Source organism: Polypterus senegalus, chromosome 4 (genome assembly GCF_016835505.1).
Source record: "Polypterus senegalus isolate Bchr_013 chromosome 4, ASM1683550v1, whole genome shotgun sequence".
NCBI lineage: Eukaryota > Metazoa > Chordata > Cladistia > Polypteriformes > Polypteridae > Polypterus > Polypterus senegalus.
In genome coordinates this window covers 24,071,025-24,094,954 of record NC_053157.1, presented here as the reverse complement: position 1 = coordinate 24,094,954, position 23,930 = coordinate 24,071,025, and the positions used below count along the sequence as shown (strand labels likewise).

Below are 23,930 nucleotides of genomic sequence, written 5' to 3'. Positions count from 1 at the left end.
TATGCTCAACCTTTATAATGCACTGGTGAGGCCTCATCTTGAGTACTGTGTGCAGTTTTGGTCTCCAGGCTACAAAAAGGACATAGCAGCACTAGAAAAGGTCCAGAGAAGAGCGACTAGGCTGATTCCAGGTCTACAGGGGTTGAATTATGAGGAAAGATTAAAAGAGCTGAGCCTTTACAGTTTAAGCAAAAGAAGATTAAGAGGTGACATGATTGAAGTGTTTAAAATTATGAAGGGAATTAGTACAGTGGATCGAGACTTGTATTTTAAAATGAGTTCATCAAGAACACGGGGACACAGTTGGAAACTTGTTAAGGGTAAATTTCGCACAAACATTAGGAAGTTTTTCTTTACACAAAGAATGATAGACACTTGGAATAAGTTACCAAGTAGTGTGGTAGACAGTAAGACGTTAGGGACTTTCAAAACTCGACTTGATGTTTTCTTGGAGGAAACAAGTGGATAGGACTGGCGAGCTTTGTTGGGCTGAATGGCCTTTTCTCGTCTAGATTGTTCTAATGTTCTAATGTTCCTCACGCTTAATTTCCGGTCTGCCACTTTATATTGTCCGTCCACCCATTCCATTTTGTCTTATGATTTTTTGATGATTATTGGACCTAAACTAATTTTTCTTGCAGTATACGGGGCTCAAAACCCCAAACCTTGATGAACGTGTCTGTGCTTTATTGCACTAGTTAGCCAGTCAATTCCCAGTTGAAACTTAAAGTGAACTGAAATGTGCAATACATTTTCAATTTCTTGTGTTAAAGAGTAAACCTCAGCAAAAATTATACATAACTAAATAGAAATAAACAGAAAACCACAGGAAAAAAAGTCTGACTTTGATTTTATTAATGTTCAGACATAAACATACAAAAGAATTTAACCATTAGCTGCAAATTACTCTAATTAAATTTGATAGCATAAATGAGTAAGCCTTCCATTAAATGCGATTATCACAGAACAGGTTGGTTAAATACACTGAAAATCTATTCTTAATATGAAAGGCAAAGCATTTACAGAAATGGATTTTAACCATATTGCTCAATCACTTTTTCAATCCACTCTAGGTATTCTTTTGTAATCAGCACATAGACTCCTGGCTTGTTAGGCAGCCCACAATTTTCACCAAATGAGATGATTCCTCTAAAGACCCCATCGCATAATAACGGGCCCCCTGAATCTCCCTATAAAAAAAACAAAAAACAGCATTTCAAATCAAATTCTTGACTGTAAAAGTGTTCTTTTTGTATGATTGTTTATTTGACAAAGATTTATATAATTATATGTCTCAAACACTGTCCAGTATTTACACAGAAATATATAAATACTGGACCTATACAGTAAAATGTATTCACCCCCTTGTAAGTTTTCTCAATTTATTGTTATAAAACATAATAGATGTAATTTGACTTTTTCGACGCTGATAAACAGGAAAGGACTCTTTAATATAGAACCTCAGGGAACTGTCCTGTTTCCCTTCTTGTTTACCATCTTCACAACAGACTTCCAGTAGAATACCAGCACTTTCCACCTACAAAAATTTCAAATGACTTCTCTATCATAGGCTGAATTAATAAAGGAGATGTATCAGAGAACAGGAAAGATGTCAAGGACTTTGTCTTGTGGAGGAGGGATAACAACCTGCAACTAAACATCAGCAACACAATAGAGCTGGTGGTGGACTTCTAGCAGCAAAAGAGCCTCTGAGACCAGTCACCATTCACGCGGAGGACATGGAACTGGTGCAGAGCCACAAATAGCTGGAGGTCCACATGAACAACAAACTGTACTGGTCTGACAACGCAGTGGCACTGTACAAGAAGGGCCAGAGCAGACTGTACTTGCTAAAGAGACTCGAGTCTTTTGATGTGTGCAGCAAACTACTGGAAATGCTCTACCAGTCCATAGTAGACAGTGTGGTGTTCTACACTGTGATCTTCTGGGAAAGCAACTTGAGCTCAAAAGAAGCACAAAGCCTGAACCCAACCTTTCAGGAGAGTCTGCTGCTGGTCTAAAACAAAGTAAAAGCTTCACAGGGAATGACTTAAAAACAACAACATGAAGGTCCTAGAGCAGCTGAGTCAAAATCCAGCTCTCAATCCAGTTCAGAATTTGAAATGCTGTTCATTCATGAGCTCCATGCAACCTTAAAGAGCTTCAGCAGCTTTGCAAAGAAGAAGAATTGAGAAGTGCAGAGTACGGGTTTACTAAGCTGATTATGAGACAAAGAGAGACCTGTACACATAGACTCAAGACTGTCCTGGCTGGTAAAATACTGACTTGAAGGGGATGAAAACTTATGCAATCAATTATTTTATGTTTTATATTTGTAATTAATTTAGCCCTATTTACAGAGATCTCTTTTCACGTTGATATTAAAGAGACTTTTACTATCTCAATAGAGTCAAATTAAATCCACTGTGATTCAAAGTTGCTTAACAATAAAATGTGAAAACTTCCAAGTAGGTGAACACTTTTTATAGGCACTGTATATATGCGTATTTATAGAAACCTTTTTAATAAATTTTTAGTTAATTTTTATTAAATCTAAATGTTAATTAAATGAAAATATACTATATTGTTTGTTTAAATTAATGTTTTAAATCAAGTTTGTGTGTTCAATTATTATATATGTATGATGCAGCATAATATACGAGGGGAAGTCAAGTTAAAGTTAGAAAATGAGATTTATTAGAAAATGAGATTGAACCTTAACAAAACTGATGATGTCACTTCTCAATGGAGTCTCCACTCTTCTCAATGCACTTCTGCCTCCTGCCACTCGTGCACCTGAGTTATTGTCAAACACTACAAGTTACTGTGACTTGCTGGAGACCAATGTGAAGCCTGCAATTCAATCCAAGTGGCGAGGACTGCTGTCTCAAGGAGTCCTTTTGCTACAAGACAATGACACACACACTGCTAAGGACAACAAGGCTTGTCTGGAGAAACTGAAGGTTGAGGTATTGCCACATCCTCCTTATTCAGCACATTTGGCACCATATGATTTCCACCTTTTTGGACTGCAAAAAAAAACTCTGGGTGGTCGTCGATTCAAGACAGTTGATGACATGAAGAAAGCGATGCATGAGTAGTTGCGAGGACAAGACAAAACCTTTTTTCCTGCTGCAATCCAGGCAGGTGGCGCAAGTCCATTGAGAAGAGTGCAGACGACATTGAAAAATGACATAATCAGTTTGTTAAGGTTCATTCCATTTTCTGATAAATCCCATTTTCTAACCTTAGCTTGACTTCCATCCATCCATTATCCAACCTGCTGAATCCGAACACAGGGTCACGGGGGTCTGCTGGAGCCAATCCCAGCCAACACAGGAACTAATCCTGGGCAGGGTGCCAACCCACAACAGGACACACACAAACACACCCACACACCAAGCACACACTAGTGCCAATTTAGAGTCGCCAATCCACCTAACCTGCATGTCTTTGGACTGTGGGAGGAAACCGGAGTACCCGGAGGAAACCCACGCAGACACGGGGAGAACATGCAAACTCCACACAGGGAGGACCTGGGAAGCGAACCCGGGTCTTCTAACTGCGAGGCAGCAGCGCTACCACTGCGCCACCGTGCTGCCCTTAGCTTGACTTCCCCTTGTATATTTCATATTGAGGGCATGGAGCAACCACCGTCCTAAAGTTGGAGGGATATACACCCCCCAAAATGAAACAGCAATGCTACAGAAAAGTCGTGATTGTAAAAATGGGTTAAGAGTCCTGACCAGGTCCGTTTGACTTTTTAAGTTGCTATACGCTGCTGAGGCTACATTCACACTGCCATTAAAAGTTACTCAATTTCAATTATTATTCTCATATCTGATGGTTCAAATTAAGTTTGCAAGCAATTTCCGTATGATGAATGTATACGGATATCTATCCTCAGTTTAAAAAATTCATAGAAATTAATTAAACAAATTAGAGTTTCGCATTTGATTTGATAACAAATTTTTCTTTTTTTGGCTTTTGAACTTGTTTTGATTGCTGACTTACATTTTTTATGTTTCTGCTTCCCTATTAAAATATTTCCTGCTACCGTCCGGCAGAGCACTGATGCAGTCAGGGTAGAATAAATAATTTATGCTACACAACTTGCAATATAATTCAAATCACAACATGTATAAAAGGACAAAAAACTGACAAGCAAAGATATTTTAAAAAGCGAATACACTACTGTTTGAATGAATGCAGAGTTCTTACCTGGCAGGCGTCTTTTCCTCCGTTTGGATTTCCTGCACACAGCATGTTACGTGTTATTTCAATCTTTTCATAATAGTTGGGGCCATTGCAGTCATCTCTGTCTATAACGGTAACAGTTACTTCTCTCAGCTTGTCCACCATGCTCCCATTATACCTGGTAGTTCCCCATCCAGCGATACTGCATTTTGTCCCGGCTTTGACATCTTCTTCAAAATCAGGAAGTGAAAGAGTTGAAATGCTTTTGCCCAGTTGTGCATTTTGGCTCAGCTTTGTCAGGAGAACATAAAGAAAATAATTAAAATATTACATTCAGGTGATCAGATGGTTCAAATGATTGAATAAAATGAAGATGGTCAACCCTAAACACTGTTGTTAAAGCTTTAAAGTGCTTTATTTAGAATATTAGAGCAATAGTGACAAGAACAGTCCATTTAGCCCAGCAAGTTCACTAATCCCGTAGGTCTAAGATTTTCCAAAACTGCATCACATTGAGATTTGATAGTCCTAAAAGCCCTACCCTATAGCAAGCTGCTTGATAATTTGGTAACACTTGAGTTTAGGTGCTGCAAAAATGCATCTATTACTCATTTACTTTTATATAACAAGACCTTAACAAAGGCTAATTTTGCTCTTCATAACACTTACAAAACATCAGTAGATTAGTTATTCATCTCTGGGCAGTGTGGCATATTGACATGATGGTTAAATGACTTGTTAATATGAAGAACTCACAGGTCTTATACTAAATATGGAATATCAAGAGAAATGGGTCTCGGTTAAGCCACCTCAGAGCACTCCAACATGAAGTTCTGTTAGTCAGTCACATTACAGAGATAATTACACACTTTACTAATGCTTTGCATGTACAGGGTGAGGCAGAAAGGACGGACGTTTTTTTACAAAATCACAAAATTGTACATTTTTTCTTACAAAGAAATTTATTGAAAGATTTGAGTTCATATTGAAATAGCATTTGACAATTTGTAGGGCTGGAAATGCAGGTCTAAATGCAAAATACGCCTTACCGAACGATTACTGAGGCCAAGTTCAGAAGAATGCTTAAGAGCAGATCGACTTGGACTGCGCAGCAGGGCTAGTCGTACGCTTTCCACATTTTCAGGGGTACGTGCCGTTAGTGTAGCCCCTGGCGGTCTTTTGTTCATTAGTGTACCTCGTGTACGAAGTGCTTTAACCCAACCTAGGATAGTGTTACGAGCGGGAACAGCTTTATTTCTGTGGATATTGAAATGGCAACGAAACTCACGCTGAACTGCGGTAATTGATTGATTGTTCTTGACAAAACAGTCGTACGCAACAACGCGGTGTTCTATCGTCCACGGCTCCATGGCTTCAACTAAAAAGAAAATAAAAAAATGCTAAGACTTCGCGAACCTAACACCACCTACCGCACATGTGTCACTCCACCTATTTGTGAGTTCTAGCCATTTCAAAGACATCAATCCTTTCTGCCTCACCCTGTATTATGAAGATCTAAAGAAGTGTTTTGTTTGGGTGGGAGCTGATTTGTTTTGAACCTACTTTTGTAAAATTTGAGTTATTTGTATGGAATGTTATTTGATTTTAATAAAATCAATAAAATCCAAAAAAAGGGGGAGGGGATGAGAATTGCTTTGTTGCATAGTGGTAAATGAGTAATAGATGCATTATTGCAGAATGAAAACTAAACTCTCTCCAGTAATTCATTTAATATGCGTACAGTTCTTTGTGTGAAGATAACACATTAATAAATTAAATTATTTAAAATGAGGGTAAAACATTTAAAACATTCCAGGCAGATTATCTTAAAAGGTGAAATCACAGAAGTGGGGCAGAGGCAGAAATGAATATTTGGTCCCAGCTGCTACTTCAAAATGAGTTTTTAGCTAGAACATAGAGACATTGATGAAATCTGCTTGATGGTACATTTTCCACAAACAATAGAATGTTATTTAGTCACCACACAGAGAAATACAGATACATAGAATAAAATACTCAAGTAGTGTGGTTAATAGGAGTGCTCCAGGAACCTTCAAATTTCAACCTAATTTTTTCTTTTTAAGAATTCTCATCAATGTGAGCAGCAAGAGTGGATCATCCTCGGGGCTCTTCTGAGGTATCTGCTTCCACCTCAGGTCGAGAGGGGGCTCTGCTGCTAACCTTATCCTCTGTTTCTCCCTTCACAGTTTCCAAGAAGATGCCAACTGACTCCGCCCCTTCAGGTTTCCCCACTAAATATCCTGCAGTTCCCAGAAGGAGGCATCTCTCGTTATGAGAATGCACTGTAGGACGGAGCTCCTTCCCACCATGACTTTGTGAGGTTTGAAACCGGAGAGAAATATCCCTCATTAGGACACTACTTTTTTTGTTGATTTAGCAGCCATTAAGTGTGTGTTTTGTTAGACTTGCATTTATTAAACCAGGCTGGTGTCCAAATATTTCCTCTTGTGTGAACCTCCAGTTCTTCCAACAACCACAGATGTCTTTTTAAATAGAAAAGAGTTACGTGTTTATTTTGCTAGTTGCTTCTCAGATAGCCAAGATTTCGAAACTATAAACTTAAAAGGGATTCAGAGAGTTTTCAGACCCCTTCACTTTCTTTACACATTATTGTTTTGTACATTTAATTCTAAATAGATAAATTTGCTATTATAGTCCATCAATGTACACTCGATATCTCATAATGACAAAATGTTTGCAAATTTCTTTAAAATCCAAAACTGAAATCTCTTATTCACATAAGTATTCAGACATCTACTGTGGCACTCCAGATTGTGGTCAGGTGCATCCTGTTTGCTTTAATTATAATTGAGATGTATCTAGAACTTGATTGGAGTCCATGTGTGGCAAACTGATTTAATTGGTCATCATTTAGAAAGACACACAACTGTGTATGGAAGGTCCCACAATTCACACTTCATGACAGGACAAAAACCAAGCCATGAAGTTCTATGAACTGTCTAAAGACCTTTATGATCAAATTGTGATGAGGCATATATCAAGACAGGGGCATAAAACCATATGTAAAGCTTTGAGTGTCCTCAATAATTGTGAAATTCAACAAGTCTGGAGTGACCAGGACTCTTACTAGAGTTGGCTGATTGGCCAAACTGAGTAACTGGGCAGGAAGGAGGGCTTTGGTCAAGAAGGTGGCCAAGAACTCAACAATCATTCTAATAGAGTTTCAGAGGTTCTCTTCTGAGTTTGGAGAACCTTTCGGAAGGATGACCATCTCAGCAGAACTCTGTCAGTTAGGTGTTTATGGTAGAATGGCTAGGTGGAAGCCAGTCTTCATTAAAAGGCCTATGATGGCATTTAAGTGAATCTAAGAGCACGAAAAAAAGATTCTTTGGTCTGATGAAAACTCCAAGCTCTGTGTCTGGCAAAGACCAGACAATGTTCTGCCTGATATCATCCCTATGGCGAAGCATGGTGGAGGCATCATCATCCTATTCTTCTAAGTGGCATAGTGAGACTGGTCAAAATTGAAGAATGGTGAATGCAGCCAAATACAGAGAGATCCTTGAAGAAAGCATGCTCCAGAATGCACGGTACCTCAAGTTGGGGCGATGGCTCACCTTTTAGTACGACAATGACCTGAAGCGTACAACCAAGACAAAGCTGCAGTGGTTTTAGGACAAGTCTTTGATTGTCCATTAGTGGCCCTACCAAAACCTAGATGTGAATCCCATAGAACAGTTTAGAGATGTCTCCCCTCTAATCTAATGCAGCTTAAGAGGACCTGCCAGAAAGAACAGGATAAACTGCCCAAATCAAGGTGTGGAAAGCTTGTAGACACTAACTCAAGAAATCTCCAAGCTGTAATTGTTGCCAAAGGGTCCTTTGATATAAGTATCTGAATACGTACATGACTGATAGATTTCAGTTTTGGATTTTTAATGAATTTGCAAACCTTTCTGAAAACATATTTTGACTTTGTCATTATGACTTGTTTAGTGGAGATTGTTAAATGAAATGTTAAATTTGTCTATTTAAAAGTGTGCAGAAAGTGAAGGGGTCAAAATACTTCCTGAATCCACTGTAAATTGTAGTCTAGAAAAAAGCCTGGGACAAATGATCAGGAGAACCTTCTCTAGAGAGGCCAAACCAAAAATTGTTGTGTTGGGACTTTCAAATGTTACCTACCTACCTACTGGTCTATTTAAAAAGAAGTAAAACATAAAAACAAAGAAAATCTGTGTTGCAAGCCCTAATGCTTCTGAAGGGTTATCAGTTGATTCATACAGAGTAACATCACACAACTAGAAAGCATGTTTAAATGCAAAGCACAATATGAAAATACATTAACCTAAAGGGCAGCCCAAGCAGAAGGTTTGAGAGGGTCAGAGTGACCACATCAGTGAGAGCTACCAACAAAAAAAATATGGAATTATTAGAATAAAAAGGACTAGCAGTGCAGTCTCAGGGGCCTGGTGTCACTGGCTGGAATCCCACCAAGGCATGTCTATATTGAGTCTGTGTTTGCTTCCTGTATGTGTGGGAATTTTCATTTGGATACTCTGGTTTGCCATTGACCACTTTAAATTGACCTTGTTTGTGTAACTGTGACGTGTGATGGACTTGAGCTTTTCCCAGGGTTGTTTCCCCCTTTTGTCTGAATACTGTTAGCATTGGCTCTGAGCCTCTACAACCCTGAGATGGACCATCATTTGAGGATAGTCCACTGTGTTACATATCTTCGTACCTTTGGAACACAGTGGCAGAAATTTGGGGACAGTTTATATTGGACATTAAGTCAACAATGTTAAAACAATTAAATTGAGATGTCAGAAGCATTTTTAACCTGCTGTGATCTGCCAAGACTTCAGTCAAAAATGAAAATGAGCATTTCCACATTGAATAATTGGAAGTACTATATGGTCAGCCTCTGGTAATATTTCATAAGTGATTCATTAACTTGGGTCAGAAACATTTCAGAAAATTGGATTCAACAAATGCTTACCTGAAGGAGCATGATATCATTTCTGTACTTTTTTGGGTTATATTGTGGATGAATGATAGCAGACTTCACTCTAAAAAACTGTTTTGTTTCTTCATTTTCAGTAAGTGAATGAGCGCCCAGGATCACAATAATATTTTTCCTGATATTTGGTTATAAAGATAAGACAAAGAAAATTAACACTTAAACAGGAACATTTTCACAATATAGTAAGTATATGATTTCCCAGTTTAAAAGTAGTCCATCTTGCCTTTCAACTCAATTTCAATGTTTTCAGCTGGACGTTTTAGTTAGTATATAATAATCTGTTACAGTTTATTACATGAAGCCATAACAGAATACATTATTAAACACAAGGAAAAGGATTGAATGCACAACTGAAGGGTTAAATAAATGCAACTCAAAGCTGAAAGAACATGACGTCTCTGCCTCATCTTAGAGAAGCTACCAAAATAATTTTTCCATGGTTAGGATAAAGTAATTGAGAAATGAACACCCCTCTAGAAAGTAGGGATAAACTAATGAGAAAACCCATGTGCCCCTCTTATAAAGCAGCGCTAAGATCAATAGGATAATCCACAAAACATCCATCATAATGAGAGATGTTCACAGTAATGGGGGAATCAACATGAGTCAGAAATTACTGGTGGCGTTAGTTGATTGGAGGAGGTAATAAAGTTCTGCAAATTAAGAATCAGATGCCATGAGGTATTAAAGTAGATGAGGTAATGGTAATCAGAAAGAAGTGTAAAACCAGATGAATTGTGTAATTGATTGCTCACTACATGGACTGAGACATTTGCGCATAACTTTATGCAAATAAAGAAATATTTTGCATTCTGATATGGTTTTACATGACTGCTTTCTTTGAAGATGGAGGAATTTTTTTTCCACAACAGTGGATGGAGTTGCACTTGTAACCCTCTACTGCAGTAGATCCCATTCTTTTCTATGCCATACAAATCTAGAAAATATTTGTTTGCACTCAAATATCACATTGGAAGTTGAAGAAGTCAGATTTCTCATTTTTGAACCACATACAGTACTGCAGGTGAACAAATTGAACTCAGAAAAATAAAGTTTTTAACTCAGTGTATAAAATTTAGATATGAATCAAACAATTTACCTTTACAAATCTCAGTAATCTTGTAAATGTGTCCCCCATGATACTTAAACTCTCAATCTTGGGGTTGGAGTATCCCACGAAGCATCAAGTGCCATGAGGAAATTAAGGTATGATCAAGATTAAGGGGTTTGGGGACAGGAGAGCATTGTAAAACATCAGGTGCCCTTGCGCCACTAAGCAATGACACACAGTTGAACAGCTTTAATTCCCGATACCAGCAGCAGGTGTTGTATCCAATTCAGTCCCCTGTCCCCCATCAAAAATGTCAATCAAACCTTGAAATCAGTGACATTTCACAATCTGGGCTTGCACAGCAATCAATACTAGACCTCTCCCTTCTCTATGGATCATTGCAAGATCCAAACTCCACTCTTAAAAAAAAAAGTTATTCACTTTTATGAACACTATGCATGCAGCAAGGAACCTTTCCTTCAGCTCATTCACAGGTGACAATTGTGTGTGCAATGCTTGTTAGTATTTGATTTGTCCAAAACTCCACCTGTGTTTAGGTGAATTCTGCTCCTTCTCTCACCACAGTATATATATATATTGTTACACACATGCACATGGGAGGCAGTCAATGGGTTTAACTAAGTGTAAAATGTGGGGTCAGGTGTTGACAAAGTGCACTAATGTCTTTTCTCCCCCCTCTGCAGATCATCAGAAGGAAAGCCTATTTAAAGCCAACACCCAAACAGGTTCTACTTCTGGCTCCAGTCCCTGACTTGGTTCTGACCTCTCTTCCACCTACAGCCATCTGGACACTCCTCTAACCTCCCCTCCGTCTATGAAGGCAGCTCATTCCTTTTCCCCATCAGTTCCATCCTGGACACAGCCATTTGATTCTATTCTCTATTTTTTTATTGTGTCTTTTAGAGACTTTTGTTAATATACAGGGTGGAACCCCAAACCTTTTTCTTTGTTTGTTGCACTTATTTCACTATATATATATATATATATATATTGTGAACCTCGTCCCAGACACAGACAGGCAGACACTTTAATGTCACCCACAAACACAGGTTTATTCTCCATTTCTCTTTTTACAATTTCAGCTTACCAACCCCAATACCCCTCAGTCCTGGCCACTCCAATGCCTTCTCTTTTCGTCTTCACTTTTTCTCTCTCTCTCTCTTTCTTTCTCTCTCTTTTCTTCTTATCGCCTCCTCCCTTCTCCAGACGTTGCCACTCTACCACCCGACTCTTGTCATCGACTGAAGGGAGGTGGCTCCCTTAAATAGGAACCTGAATGGGCTCCAGCTGCTTCCCAGCATTCCTCCCTTAGACACGCCCCAGTGTGGCGGAAGTGCCGGCTGCGCACCCGGAAGCCATCCGGGTGTCCCCTGTCGTCTTCCCTCCAGCACTTCCTGGTGTGGCAGATGTGCTGGGCTCCCGGGATATACAGGCACTGGGGCGCGGCCTGGCGGTGGCCACGGGTCCCTACAGGGCTGGGCTTCCAAGCCCTTTACCCGAGGCCCCCAATATAACCAGCGAGGACGCCCCCTCTCGGTCTGGAGGAGGCACAAGCCCTCCTCTGGTCCTCCTGGGCGTCCCGGCCGGGCTCCAGCCCCGGTCGGGGACCACAGTGCCCCACCGCTAGCGAAGACACGTGGGTCCGAGCGACACTCCCCGAAAGGGCTGCACGTCCCCAGAGAGGGTCCTACTATGTCCCCAGGATCAAACACGGCACCCTGGGACATCTTGGTTCGGCACCCCCTCCGACGGCAACGTGCCGTTCTGGTCTGCGTCGCTCTCGCCCCTGCCGTCCCCACCAGCTGGGTCACCATCGGCCTCCCGGTGGGGAGCCCTCCCGCGGAGCGGCCTGTTCCAGGAGGGCAGGTCCCAAATGACGTCGGCTCTAGCGCTCGTCGGGGCTTCGGACCTGTGAAAAGAGAAAAAGGAGGGCCAGGAGCACTGCCAGGACACCCACCCCGAGCGTCCTGTGGGTCTCTATACCGGCAGTGCTCTTGCCCCCCTCCGACAGCCCCCGACTTGCGTGCTTGAGTTCTCCGCCGCAGGTTCCATGCCCGTCCTCTCGCTGTCAGCGGGACCGCTCTCGCAGGCGGCTCGCCCAGCCGCCCAGGGGATTCTCTGCCTCCACAGAAGACGACCTTTCTTATCGGGGAAATCGGCACTCACCCCTCGATTCCCCCTTTTATTCTGGGACGCTATAATGGCTTGAGTCTGCCTATGGGAAAGGTACAGACCCTGTCCGGTTTGCATCCCTATAGAGCGACGGGAGACTGTTGCAGGCTTGGGGCGTAGGGCGCTAGGACCCAGGGCACTCGTCAGCCCGTGTCCTGCTAACCCTCTCGCTGTCACTCCCCTCCCCTTGCATACAGAACTCACCGTCGCATGCAGTATCGGACAGCCTCCTACTTGATACCATTCATTCGGATCACAGCCGAGTTCGGTGGGCTTTCCTTTATGCTGTACGGAGTCGATTCTACTCACCGTCTCCGCGGTACCAGTCCGTCCAAAGATTCCAGCGTCACGCCGTTCTGACGTCACTGACGCACCCGCCGTCTCCTTCAGACTTAGCAGTTCAGCCTGGATGGCACCTAGCACCTGCAACATTGACAAGCACAGAGTGTCAGTCGACGATTGACCTACCTGCTTGTCAGTCTTCGCCACCTGCTTTCTGTGAGGCTTTTCCAGCCCAATCATGTCTCTCCTTGGCACGAGATGGACGTTCCTTGGTCCCGCCTCTATACAATCACACAAGACACCCCGTCCAATCCCGTGCCTGTCTCAGGGAAGAACTTCCAGTCCGTGGCCATCTTGGCTCCTCTCCTCCTGGTGCGACACCATTCCGGCTCTTCCCATTGCAGCGTCTTCTCCATGGCGGATCCTTTCGCCGTCGTTGCGACCACAAAGTGCCGCGGATCGGCGTGCGATTGCCCTCCGTATGGACCCGGGCAGCCCCTGCCTGCTAAACACCAGTCTCGATGTGCCCTCCCGGGCCGACCGTCGGCAAGCAGGGACCTTACGTCCCAGACCCCTTCTGACCGAGGCACCCGCCCCGGCATGGACTTCACATACGCCACGCCGTCCCGGACGTCTTCATGGGCAGCACCCACACAGGAGACCGCTGTACCCCTGCTATGGCCGTTGATGTTTTGCCGCACCAGGTAGGCATCCGACCACATTCCGGTGGCGATCTGGGGAATTTCACGTCTTTCTGGGGCCGTGAGCACTTTGCACCCTCGAAACCTGTGTGGGGTTGCCTGCTGCTCCGGGCCGTTCACAAAATTTTTGTTTTGGCGTCCCCATCTTGGCACAGATAGAGGGCCCCACGTTGGGCGCCATTGTGAACCTCGCCCCGGACACAGACAGGCAGACACGTTAATGTCACCCACAAACACAGGTTTATTCTCCATTTCTCTTTTTACAATTTCGGCTCACCAACCCCAATACCCCTCAGTCCTGGCCACTCCAATGCCTTCTCTTTTCTTCTTCTCTTTTTCTCTCTCTCTCTCTCTTCTTCTTACCGCCTCCTCCCTTCTCCAGATGTTGCCACTCTTCCACCCGACTCTTGTCATCGACTGGAGGGAGGCGGCCCCCTTAAATAGGAACCCGGATGGGCTCCAGCTGCTTCCCGGCATTCCTCCCTTAGACACGCCCCAGTGTGGCGGAAGTGCCGGCTGCGCACCCGGAAGCTGTCCGGGTGTCCCCTGTCATCTTCCCCCCAGCACTTCCTGGTGTGGTGGAAGTGCTGGGTTCCCGGGATATACAGACACTGGGCGCCGCCTGGCGGCGGCCACGGGTCCCTACAGGGCTGGGTTTCCAAGCCCTGTACCCGAGGCTCCCAGCATAACCAGGACGGACGCCCCCTCTCGGTCTGGAGGAGGCACAAGCCCTCCTCCGGTCCTTCCCGGCCGGGGACCACAATATATATATATACATACATATTGTGACGGATGGTGGCCCACAAGAAATTTTTATAAATGGGTGTCCTGCCTACAGATGGCCAGGAAGTCCCATCTGGGATGCCACTTGTGGAAACCATGGGGCGTACAGCTCCCCAAGCACCCGACACAACAAGACACAGAGGCACAAGTCCAGCACAAGACACGTTTATTTTCAGATGGGGAGTTTCCTTTCCCTGCTTCCCAATGCCGGAAACCAAATAGACTGTCCTTTCTTGCTCTTCTGTCTTTCTGCCCCAACTCCTCCACTGACAAGCTTTGTCTTCTTCCACCCGATTCTGGCTCATTCTATGAGGTAGCTGGCTTCTTTTTAAGCTGAACCAGGGAGAACTCCAGGTTGCTCATTAGGGAGGTCTGGAATTACTACCGGTGTGGTGGAAGCCCAATGAAGGGCTCTGCAGCTCCCCATGGTGGCATCCGTGGAACTAACAGGGCTGAGTAGACCAATACCAATACCATATAGCCCTGTGATACTCAGAGGGGCCGTTACACCCCAGGGAGGCTGCCAAATAGGAATTTGGGGGAGATAGTGCCCTTCAAAAGCCATCTCCTCCTCTCCTTCCCTTAAGGAAGTGTCCCGGCTGGGTAAAGACGCTGGCCACCATCCATCACAATATATACACAAGAGTTTTACTGAATACTAGCTGTATAAGCCTGTGCTGTAAAAAGCCTGGACTTCTAGAAACCATGGATTCTGACACTTCAATCAATCAATCACAAATAGTTGTGTATTAGCGGCTCCTCGTTGGTTTCACTTTGTCAACGTGCTCACCTTCACTGTCTATGAGTGGCTAAGCTAGTTTTTCTCTCCTTGGAGGTTTTGTTTTGCTTATGTGCTCGCCTTGCTTGTGTATCAGTGGCAGCAGTTTTACTTTGGTGATAGAGTCGCTTTCTTTGCACTTCACGCTGTAGCCTTGCATTTCCGGGCCGAACAGACAGACAGACATTTCCACGCATAGACATTGATATATAAGATAATCCCTGTTTGATATTTTCTCCAAAATTATTAACCCAATATGCTGTTACACCTCCAGATAGAGTAATTCTCACTGTGTGACTGACATCACTTCTGTATTTCTAGCAGAATCAAGGAGATGAAACAGAAACAAAGAGCAGTCATCAAGATCTTGACCAAAGAAGGATGTACTGCTGCCAACATCCACAAAAAGCTCAGAAATGTGTATGGTGCAGCAACAATTGATGACAGTAATGTGTGAAGATGACTGAAGCTTTTAAAAAAGGCAAAACCAGTGTTGAAGACAAATCTCATAGTGGAAGGCCATCAACATTAGTCAGTGATGATGAAAACCAAAACAGGGTGTACAACATGATTTATGCAGACCAGTGTATCACTATCTGAGAACATTTTGAGGAACTTGGCTGTGCTATCAAGCAGGTTATCAACCTTTGATACAGGAAAGTGTGTCTCAAATGGGTTTCTCATTAATTAACAGCTTATTTGGAAGAGAAGAAACTGCATGTGTGTTTAGAACTGTTGGCAGAATTTGAAGCACATGAGGACACCCTTTTTGGGAATGTTTGCACTGGTAATGAAACCTGAGCATACCTGTATAACCCAAAGACCAAGAATAAGGCCATGGTGTGGCGGTATGGCACCTCGCCTTGACCAAAGAAATGCAAAAGCCAGTGGTCAGCACAAAGGGTTACGGTGAATGTCTTCTGGGATGACAAGGGAGTGATTTTGCTATCAGACTCTGGACCAGGAACTGCCAGAAAATGATTTTCAAAAGTGCATTTCAAAGGTAGCATAAATGCATGACAATTGGTGGAGAGTATTTTGATAAGTACCATGTTGTAGACAAAGAGTTACACTTCACATGGATGTAGTTGTACATGTCTTATGTTGTTAATAAATGAGTTATAACCTGAGAGGCACACACACACACACACACACATACATACATATATATATATATATATATATATATATATATATATATATATATATATATATATATATATATATATATATATATATATATATATAAAATAAACATGTTACCGGTAATGTATGAAAAGCAGGTATAGAATACCTAGGCAATGTATACAATGCCTGCCGTTTTTAGGCAAGGTATGAAATATCTGCATTGTTACATACTTTTCCTAGACATTGCATAAAATGCCTAGGCATTATAAAGAATGACAAGTGCTATTTTACGCAAAGTGTGAAATGTCCAGATTGGAAAGGTCTTTAATAACAAAATGTCTAAAAATGAAAGAAGAAATACAAAATGAACTACAGAATAGGCTTACTGGGAGAACAAAAGAATCAGAGGTGTCATTACTTAGCCTACTATTTGTTGCAGCAAGGAAGGCTAGAATGGCATTTTGAATTGCAGTTAATTTTCTTTTTTACGCAAAGGCATTTGTTGTTTTGGCACTTAGTCTTGCACATACACCTCACAAATCCTTGGCCACTTCCTGTGGACTGAGCAGTAGCAGCAGATCGAAGAGCTATTTCGTGGTCAGGAATGTCTTCAACCTTGAGTAAGCCCTTTTGACAAACACAGAATTGTGACCTTGCATATAGTTAGTTAAAAATTCCTCACACCATTTCAAGTCGGTAAAAGCCGTCTTCTGTCACATTCATTACAACTGCCAAGAGATTTCGTGGGTCACCGCGCCCCTTGTCGACGTCAGAGATAGGAACGCCGCACAGTGTACCCCAAAGATGCAGGAGAGAATTTTTTGTCAGTGTCCATTTTCATTTTTTTGGCCTGTACTTCTAGATTCCCTTTCGATTGTCTCTTACTTTTTACTACATTCTCATTGTTGAAGCAAATAGTGCACCAAATATTAACCCCATAACCTTCCATTTCCTCACCGCCATCGTCTTTATTAGCATGTCCACAGATCACATGAACGTTTCGGCCGCACTTTCTGCACGTATTGGCACCACTGCTTTCCTTTAAGCACACACAACACGTGGCAGAAAAGGAGGGATCTTCACTATCTATGTCTTCCCTGCTACTTTCGTTTCCTTCATCATGGATTGAATTCTCGTCAGTATTTTGTGCAGTAACCTCAGTCTCTTCTGTTGGGTGGTCTGTTTCTTCCAGCTGTATTGTTTGTACACTTTCTATTATCTTTTCCAGTTCTTCTTCTGTCTGTACACCTTGTAAAACATCTTGGGGTATGGAAGATGTTGTAAGACCCACTTTAACTTTGCAGCCAAAGAGAGCTTCGTACGGTGTTCTCTGAATCCCAGAGTGAAAGGCCCTGTTTTTCATAAGTTGGACGAACGGTATTCCCTTGCTCCAGCAGTCAGTTTTTTCATCTTGCATCCAAGACAGCATATTTTCAATGTCTTGGTTAGCTCCTTTGACACTTTCCTGGCTTTGTGAGTGGCACGGCTTCCCATGGACAATCTTCAAAGTTGGACAGTATTCCTTCAGGCTGCTGACCACTTTATTCGCAAATTCCCGAACGTTGATGAACTGTAAAATCGATGGTGCTCCAAGCAACATAAATATGTCTAGATCCAGGCGCCACTGATGAAATGTTCTGGCGAGAATAAGCTTATTCTACACTCTGCCGGTTTGCCATTTAGGTATTGTATAGAATACCTAGGAAATGTAAGAAATGCGATGTATTTCATACTTTGACATCCTATTTCGGGCATTGTATACATTGCCTAGGTATTCTAAAATGCCGGTTTTCACACATTGCCAGTAACATATGTTTATATATATACACATACAGGGTGGTCCAGATCTAATTATACAACTCTTAAGGCAATGCAGGAAAACAATACAATTTTGGATGATTGATGCTACTAGTCCATTTAAACATTTCGTTGATTTGGGTGATTGTGTTCCTATTCACTGCAGGCGGTCCAAATTCCTCCAGCATCCTGCGTTGCACATTGTTATAGAGTAATGAAAATTGCATAATTAGATGTGGACCACCCTATATTCAGTATATATATATATATATATATATATATATATATATATATATATATATATATATATATATATATATATATATATATATATATATATATATAAAGTATGTGTGTGTGTGCAAAGTACAAAGATAAAGTTTATTGTTATACATACATAAATCTATAATAGTATTGATGTACTACACCATACCATATACAGTATGAAGTTTATGAAGTACCATACTTCAGTACTTCAGTAGATATACTTATATAAAATTATTTTGGATCGTAATGTATGCTTTCAGCTACTATAATCCATCCTAAGCAGGATGGATGGATGATTGTATGAAATTTTCAAAAGCCTTTTCATTGACACCCTAGATTATGCAGTATGTAGAGGAGTAGTCTTCAAACTCTGTCCTTGGGACCCCAAGTGGCTGCAGGTTTTCGTTAAGTAACTTGCTATTCTCCCAGTTTCTATGTTTTGGGATCAACATAGAAATTATAAAACTAAGTTGGCAAATTTTTTATTAAAATGCACCTTTTATTTACATTATGTCACATGGAGTAATTTTTTCTTATTTGATTATTAATGTTATCATCATCATCATGTTCCATTCTGTTCGTCCAGGTGTTCTAGTCAGTTCTATGGTTTTGCTGATGTTCTCAATGTTCTCCACCTATACTCAGTCTCATCCAGGCCCGGTTCTGCCGGTCATGCAAAGGGTGCATGAACGAAGGCAGCCAAACATAGAGGGTGACCACCCTTAACAAAACCCAGGCTTGGCGCGGGGCTCGTCTCTTTCATCGAATGTCGGTAACTTGCTTCAAAGAAAAACAGGCAAGTCACAACACGTGAATTGTGGCAGCTTAAGTATGCAGCACGTCAATCAAAAGTTTTTGTAGTGTTAATCGGAATTTTACTGATGAATTAAACTTGTCGCAGATTTGTTAAATGAGTAAGTCAAGTTTTCTTCTACCTATGAAGAAATTTTCTTTCATTTTTTTTGACATTAAGCAAATTGCGAAATTTTTTTATTTTAAATACACTGGTTTAGAAAACGATTGAAGGTATTATAAGGTGAGGGGGCGGCTGAAATTAAATGGCACGATGGCAGCTTCAACTCTAGAACCAGGCCTGGTCTCATCCATCTTATTAATACACCCCATTAAGATAGAATCATTGGATACTTTCTGCAAATTACATGATTGGGTATTATAATATGTATTAAAGTATATGTGTATTGCTAGGACAGCTTATGTTCTCACTTGATTCCTTCATTTCTCAGTAAAGTAATAAACTAATGGATAAATCAGTAAAAAAGAGTACAGGTAAATGTTCATTATAGGATCAAATCTTCTGTCATCTTATCCAGGGAAATTTCCTGGTTTGCACTTGATGGTTCAAAACCTTGTATTGGAATCAGAACATTTGGAAAAATGAATGAACTAATATCCCATCTAGGGACTATTCTTGCCTTGTACCTGAGAATGCCAGGACAAGTTTCATCTCCTTGTGGCCCTGTAATGAAAATGCATGGATGGATGGATGGATAACAAAACTCAATATAATTGTCATATTGTAGATAATACAAGCACATGTGCAATATGTAAAAAAGAAGGCTTTAGATAGCACAATATATCATTCAGCAAAATCGGCATATAAAATATATTATAATAATCACAAGATTCTACTCTGTCGCACAGAATACAATGTATGTAATACTATAACTGTATGCCCACACATCCACATACTAGCTGATAAGATCACACTGTATCTCTTCAGTACTGGTGTCAGACAGGAACAAGTGCTGGACCGAGCATCAGTCTATCATTGGACACCTTTATGCACACACTTACACTTACACAATATAGAGTAGATGGTTAACCTAACATAGTCTTTAGTACATTAGAGCAAAACAGGAGCGTTTTCAGAAAAGCTGACATTAAACATAGGCCGAAAGTGCAAACAGTGACAGGCAGAGATTGAAACCCTGGACTCTGCAGTTACTGTATGACGCTGCTGAAGATAGATAGATAGATAGATAGATAAGGTATTTGACTCTGACCTAAATTTTAAATTACATATTAATCAAATTACTAGGACAGCATTTTTTCACTTAAGTAATATTGAAAAAATGAGACCCCTTATAACTTTGCAAGATGCTGAAAAATTAGTTCACACTTTTTTTTTTAGTTGACTACATTACCGCAACGCACTCCTCTCAGGACCACCCAAAGAATTAATCGACATCAATCGATTGCAACAAGTGCAGAATGCAGCTGCTAGAATCTTAACTAGGAAAAGAAAATCTGAACACATCTCTCCAGTTTTGATGTCACTACACTGGTTACCTGTGTCATTCAGAATTGACTTTAAAATACTGCTTATAATTTACTAACCCTTAAGTAATCTCATTCCATCCTATATCTCAGAATGCCTATCACCTTACACTCCAAATTGTAACCTTAGATCTACAAATGAATGTCTGCTTATAATTTCAAGAGCTAAACTTAAAAGAAGTGGTGTGACAGCCTTCTGCTATTATGCAACTAAAATCTGGAATAGCTTACCGATAGAAATTCACCAGGCTAATACAGTGGAGCACTTTATAAAACTGCTAAAAACGTATTCATTTAACATGGCTTTCTCATAGCTTCATTTTAGTGTAACTCAGATATTCTGTATATGCATTGAATTATCTTTTTTTTTCCATGGCTCTACAATCCGTACTAACCCCTACTTTCTCTGCTGTTCTTTTTCTGGTTTTCTGTGGTGGCGATCTGCACCACCACCACCTGATCAAGGCACCGTACAGTCCCTACATTGATGGATTGAAGACCAAATGTCCACATGACCGTCATCGTCTAATTCTTCCACGTGAAGCCTGAAATCGATGAGGACTGATGGAGATCATTGATGTTAGTTAGAATGCCTAGAGGGGGCTAAGCGGTCTCATGGCCTTGGAACCAAAGCAGATTTTGTTTTTCTCCATCCCTCTGGAGTTGTTTTGTTTTTTCTGTCCTCCCTGGCCATCGGACCTTACTTTATTCTTTGTTAATTAGTGTTGCCTAATTTTTAGATTTTGTTTTTCTTTTTTTTTCTTTCTTCGTATTGTAAATCACTTTGAGCTACATCATTTATACGAAAATGTGCTATACAAATAAATGTTGTTGTTGTTAAATTCCCCTATTAAGGCTTCCATACATTTCATTTATATAGCATACAATATAAAGAAGGATGGCATGCTGGCACAGTGGTAGTGCTGCTGCCTCGCAGTAAGGAGACCAGGGTTCATGTCCCAGGTTCTCTCTCTGTTGAGTCTGCATTTTCTTTTTGTGTCTGTGTGGGATTCCTCTGGGTGTTCCAGTTTCCTCCCACAGTCCCAAGAAATGCAGGATAGGTGAACTGGTAAATTATTTGAGTGTGTGTATGTGTGTGTGTTTGCCCTGTGATGGACTGGTGTCCTGTCCAGGGTTTGTTCCTGCTCTATGTCCTATGCTAACTGGGATAAGCTCCAGCACCCTCCCACAACTCTGCTCAGGACTAGGCTGGTTAGAAAATGACTGACACTATAAACGATGTCATCTCTAGGAACTGTACATTAATGAACATTAATAAATAAAGAGTATTTAAGGATTTGGACTTCGGAATTCAGACCATTAGGCCATCAGTTCAATGACACTGTGTGACCATAAGCAATTCACTTCACCTGCCTGTACACCAATTGGAAAAACAAAAGAAATTTAATAAATTGTGCCTCGATTGTCCTAAGTCATCTTGAATAAAGACATAAGCTAAATGATAAGTAATAATAATAAATGAATAAAACACACTAAAATAAGAATAGAAAACAGCATAGACAATAAACAATTTCCTCACTGGGATTAATAAATGTATAAGAAAAATATCTATATCTATATATAGTAAATCAATCTGTTTTCTGAATTCTAGCATTCTATTCTCATGTTAGTGAGTGTTTTTTTATAATCTAAAATAACTAGAGATTACATTGTTTATACTGGTGTGTTATAAAATAGAATTTATTATTTCTTTATTATTTACTATCTATGTTTATTGTCGTATGTGCTAAGTGTAGTAGTAGTGTGGTCAGTGAAACGAGAGCAATAAAACCTCTGTTATTCTGGCAGGGTTAGGTAGTATTTGAAATTTTGGAAACTCTTTAGATAAATGCACTTCCATCTGCAAGAGTTTTATATATATAATTGGATCAGATAAAGCTCCGGCATAACATCTTAACAATTTGGCTTCCCAGATGTTAAGAAATTGGATTGTAAAGTACAAGTTTGACAGCTCAGTCCACTCCACTGACTACTTCACGTTTAACAGCTCCCAATGTAGACATGAAAGGGCTAACAGTGATTTACAGTGGATATGGTACAGATTAGAAAGATGCTAATTATGAAAGGGTCAAAATAATTGTTAGGGGCACTTATACCTGACATATTCCAGCATTAAGTGTTACCAGTTGCAGTTCTTAAACCTAAATGTAAACTTTACATGGACATTATTACTGCATGTCTGTACCAACACTTCACCACCATCTGATAACAACATCAGTAAGAGTTCTGTGGTGTGGCATTATGCCATTTTAGATTTTGTTGAAACCTCAAATGAAACAATTTCATTCTATCTATCTATCTATCTATCTATGATTTTGCAAACTTGTAATGCAAACATTTTTGTTAACATTCAGTGTGATCAAAGCCTCACAGTCTTATGTTAACTTTTTGCGCCTCTCTTCATGATATTGACTGCATGTTCAAGTCGATGTGTTCAACCTGGTCACTTCCTCAAAATGTATTTGGTTTCTTCACTACATCAAGAGTGCCTTGAGGAATCTGGATGGCTTATACCTCTCTAGTAGCTGCTTCTAGTCTGTTCGGCTTTAGACATTTTTTACTTTATTCTTTGCCTTTCCTCTCACAACCCTTCATCACCTTGATGCTGTTTTCAGAAAAAAACTATTTGCGTATTAAATTTGTAATTTACTTAATTACCCACCACAACAATCATCCATAAAAATGTTCACAGAAAAGCTAGTAGTACTTACTCATGGCAGTGTGCGGCCGTCAGCACCCAGTTTGGTTTAATCAAAGCACCACCACAGTAATTAGTAAGAAATGCCATGTATGGCTTTGAGTGTGGTTTAACCTCCCAGCCACCAACAATTTCCACACATCCACCTATAAAGTAACATATTGGAATATTTTACAACAAAAGCCACCTTCAAATATTTGCAATTATGCTCAAAGGAAATGTTCCAAAGAAGTCAAAACTAACCTTCACGAATTAGAAACATGAAGAGGAGAATCACCGCTTGCTTCATCGTGTCTCCTTTTTGGTTGTGTTTGTGGCTATTGTAGCTCACACTGAACTTTATATTGTGAACTACATGACCCATATACTGCTTTGGATTTGTCTTGATAGCGTGATATCAAAGATACAGATCTTGGTTAATACTTGTTTGAGGTAAACTGGAAAACTTCCTGAGGTATAAGCAGCGATATTGCTGTTAGAGACCAGATGCTGAGAATTGGGGAACTGAAACTGCTTGTCACATCTTTCCCATAATAATTTTAGAAAAGTTAAGTATGCTTTTTATTTTGATTAAATATGTGATAATTCAAAAGAACTCACCGTGTTGCCGTGCTAATACAACTCCTGCAATACTTAAAAGCTGAGCAACTTATCTTTGCATTGTACACATGGATTCTGGTTTTCAACATAAATATATATATATATATATATATATATATATATATATA

The 23,930-nt window shown here is 40.7% G+C and overlaps 1 protein-coding gene across 1 annotated transcript; it reads right to left on the bottom strand.

The window, feature by feature from the left end:
- Positions 1-912: 912 nt before the first annotated feature.
- On the bottom strand, positions 913-23,517 carry LOC120528556 (granzyme A-like). Its single transcript, XM_039752734.1, has 5 exons — positions 23,446-23,517; positions 23,216-23,348; positions 9,182-9,320; positions 4,222-4,488; positions 913-1,190 (listed from the first exon to the last, which is right to left on the bottom strand). The coding sequence occupies exons 1-5, from the start codon at positions 23,489-23,491 to the stop codon at positions 1,035-1,037; spliced, it is 741 nt and encodes a 246-aa protein (XP_039608668.1). The 5' UTR covers positions 23,492-23,517; the 3' UTR covers positions 913-1,034.
- Between the last annotated feature and the right edge of the window lie 413 nt (positions 23,518-23,930).

Bases quoted from the DNA above. Each gene is read 5' to 3' on its own strand.
- LOC120528556 (XM_039752734.1), bottom strand. From the start codon at position 23,491: ATGAAGCAAGCGGTGATTCTCCTCTTCATGTTTCTAATTCGTGAAG. The intron at 23,349-23,445 runs GTTAGTTTTGAC...GTTACTTTATAG, and splicing joins CATGTTTCTAATTCGTGAAG to GTGGATGTGTGGAAATTGTT. The intron at 1,191-4,221 runs GTAAGAACTCTG...TTTTTTTTATAG, and splicing joins GAGGAAAAGACGCCTGCCAG to GGAGATTCAGGGGGCCCGTT.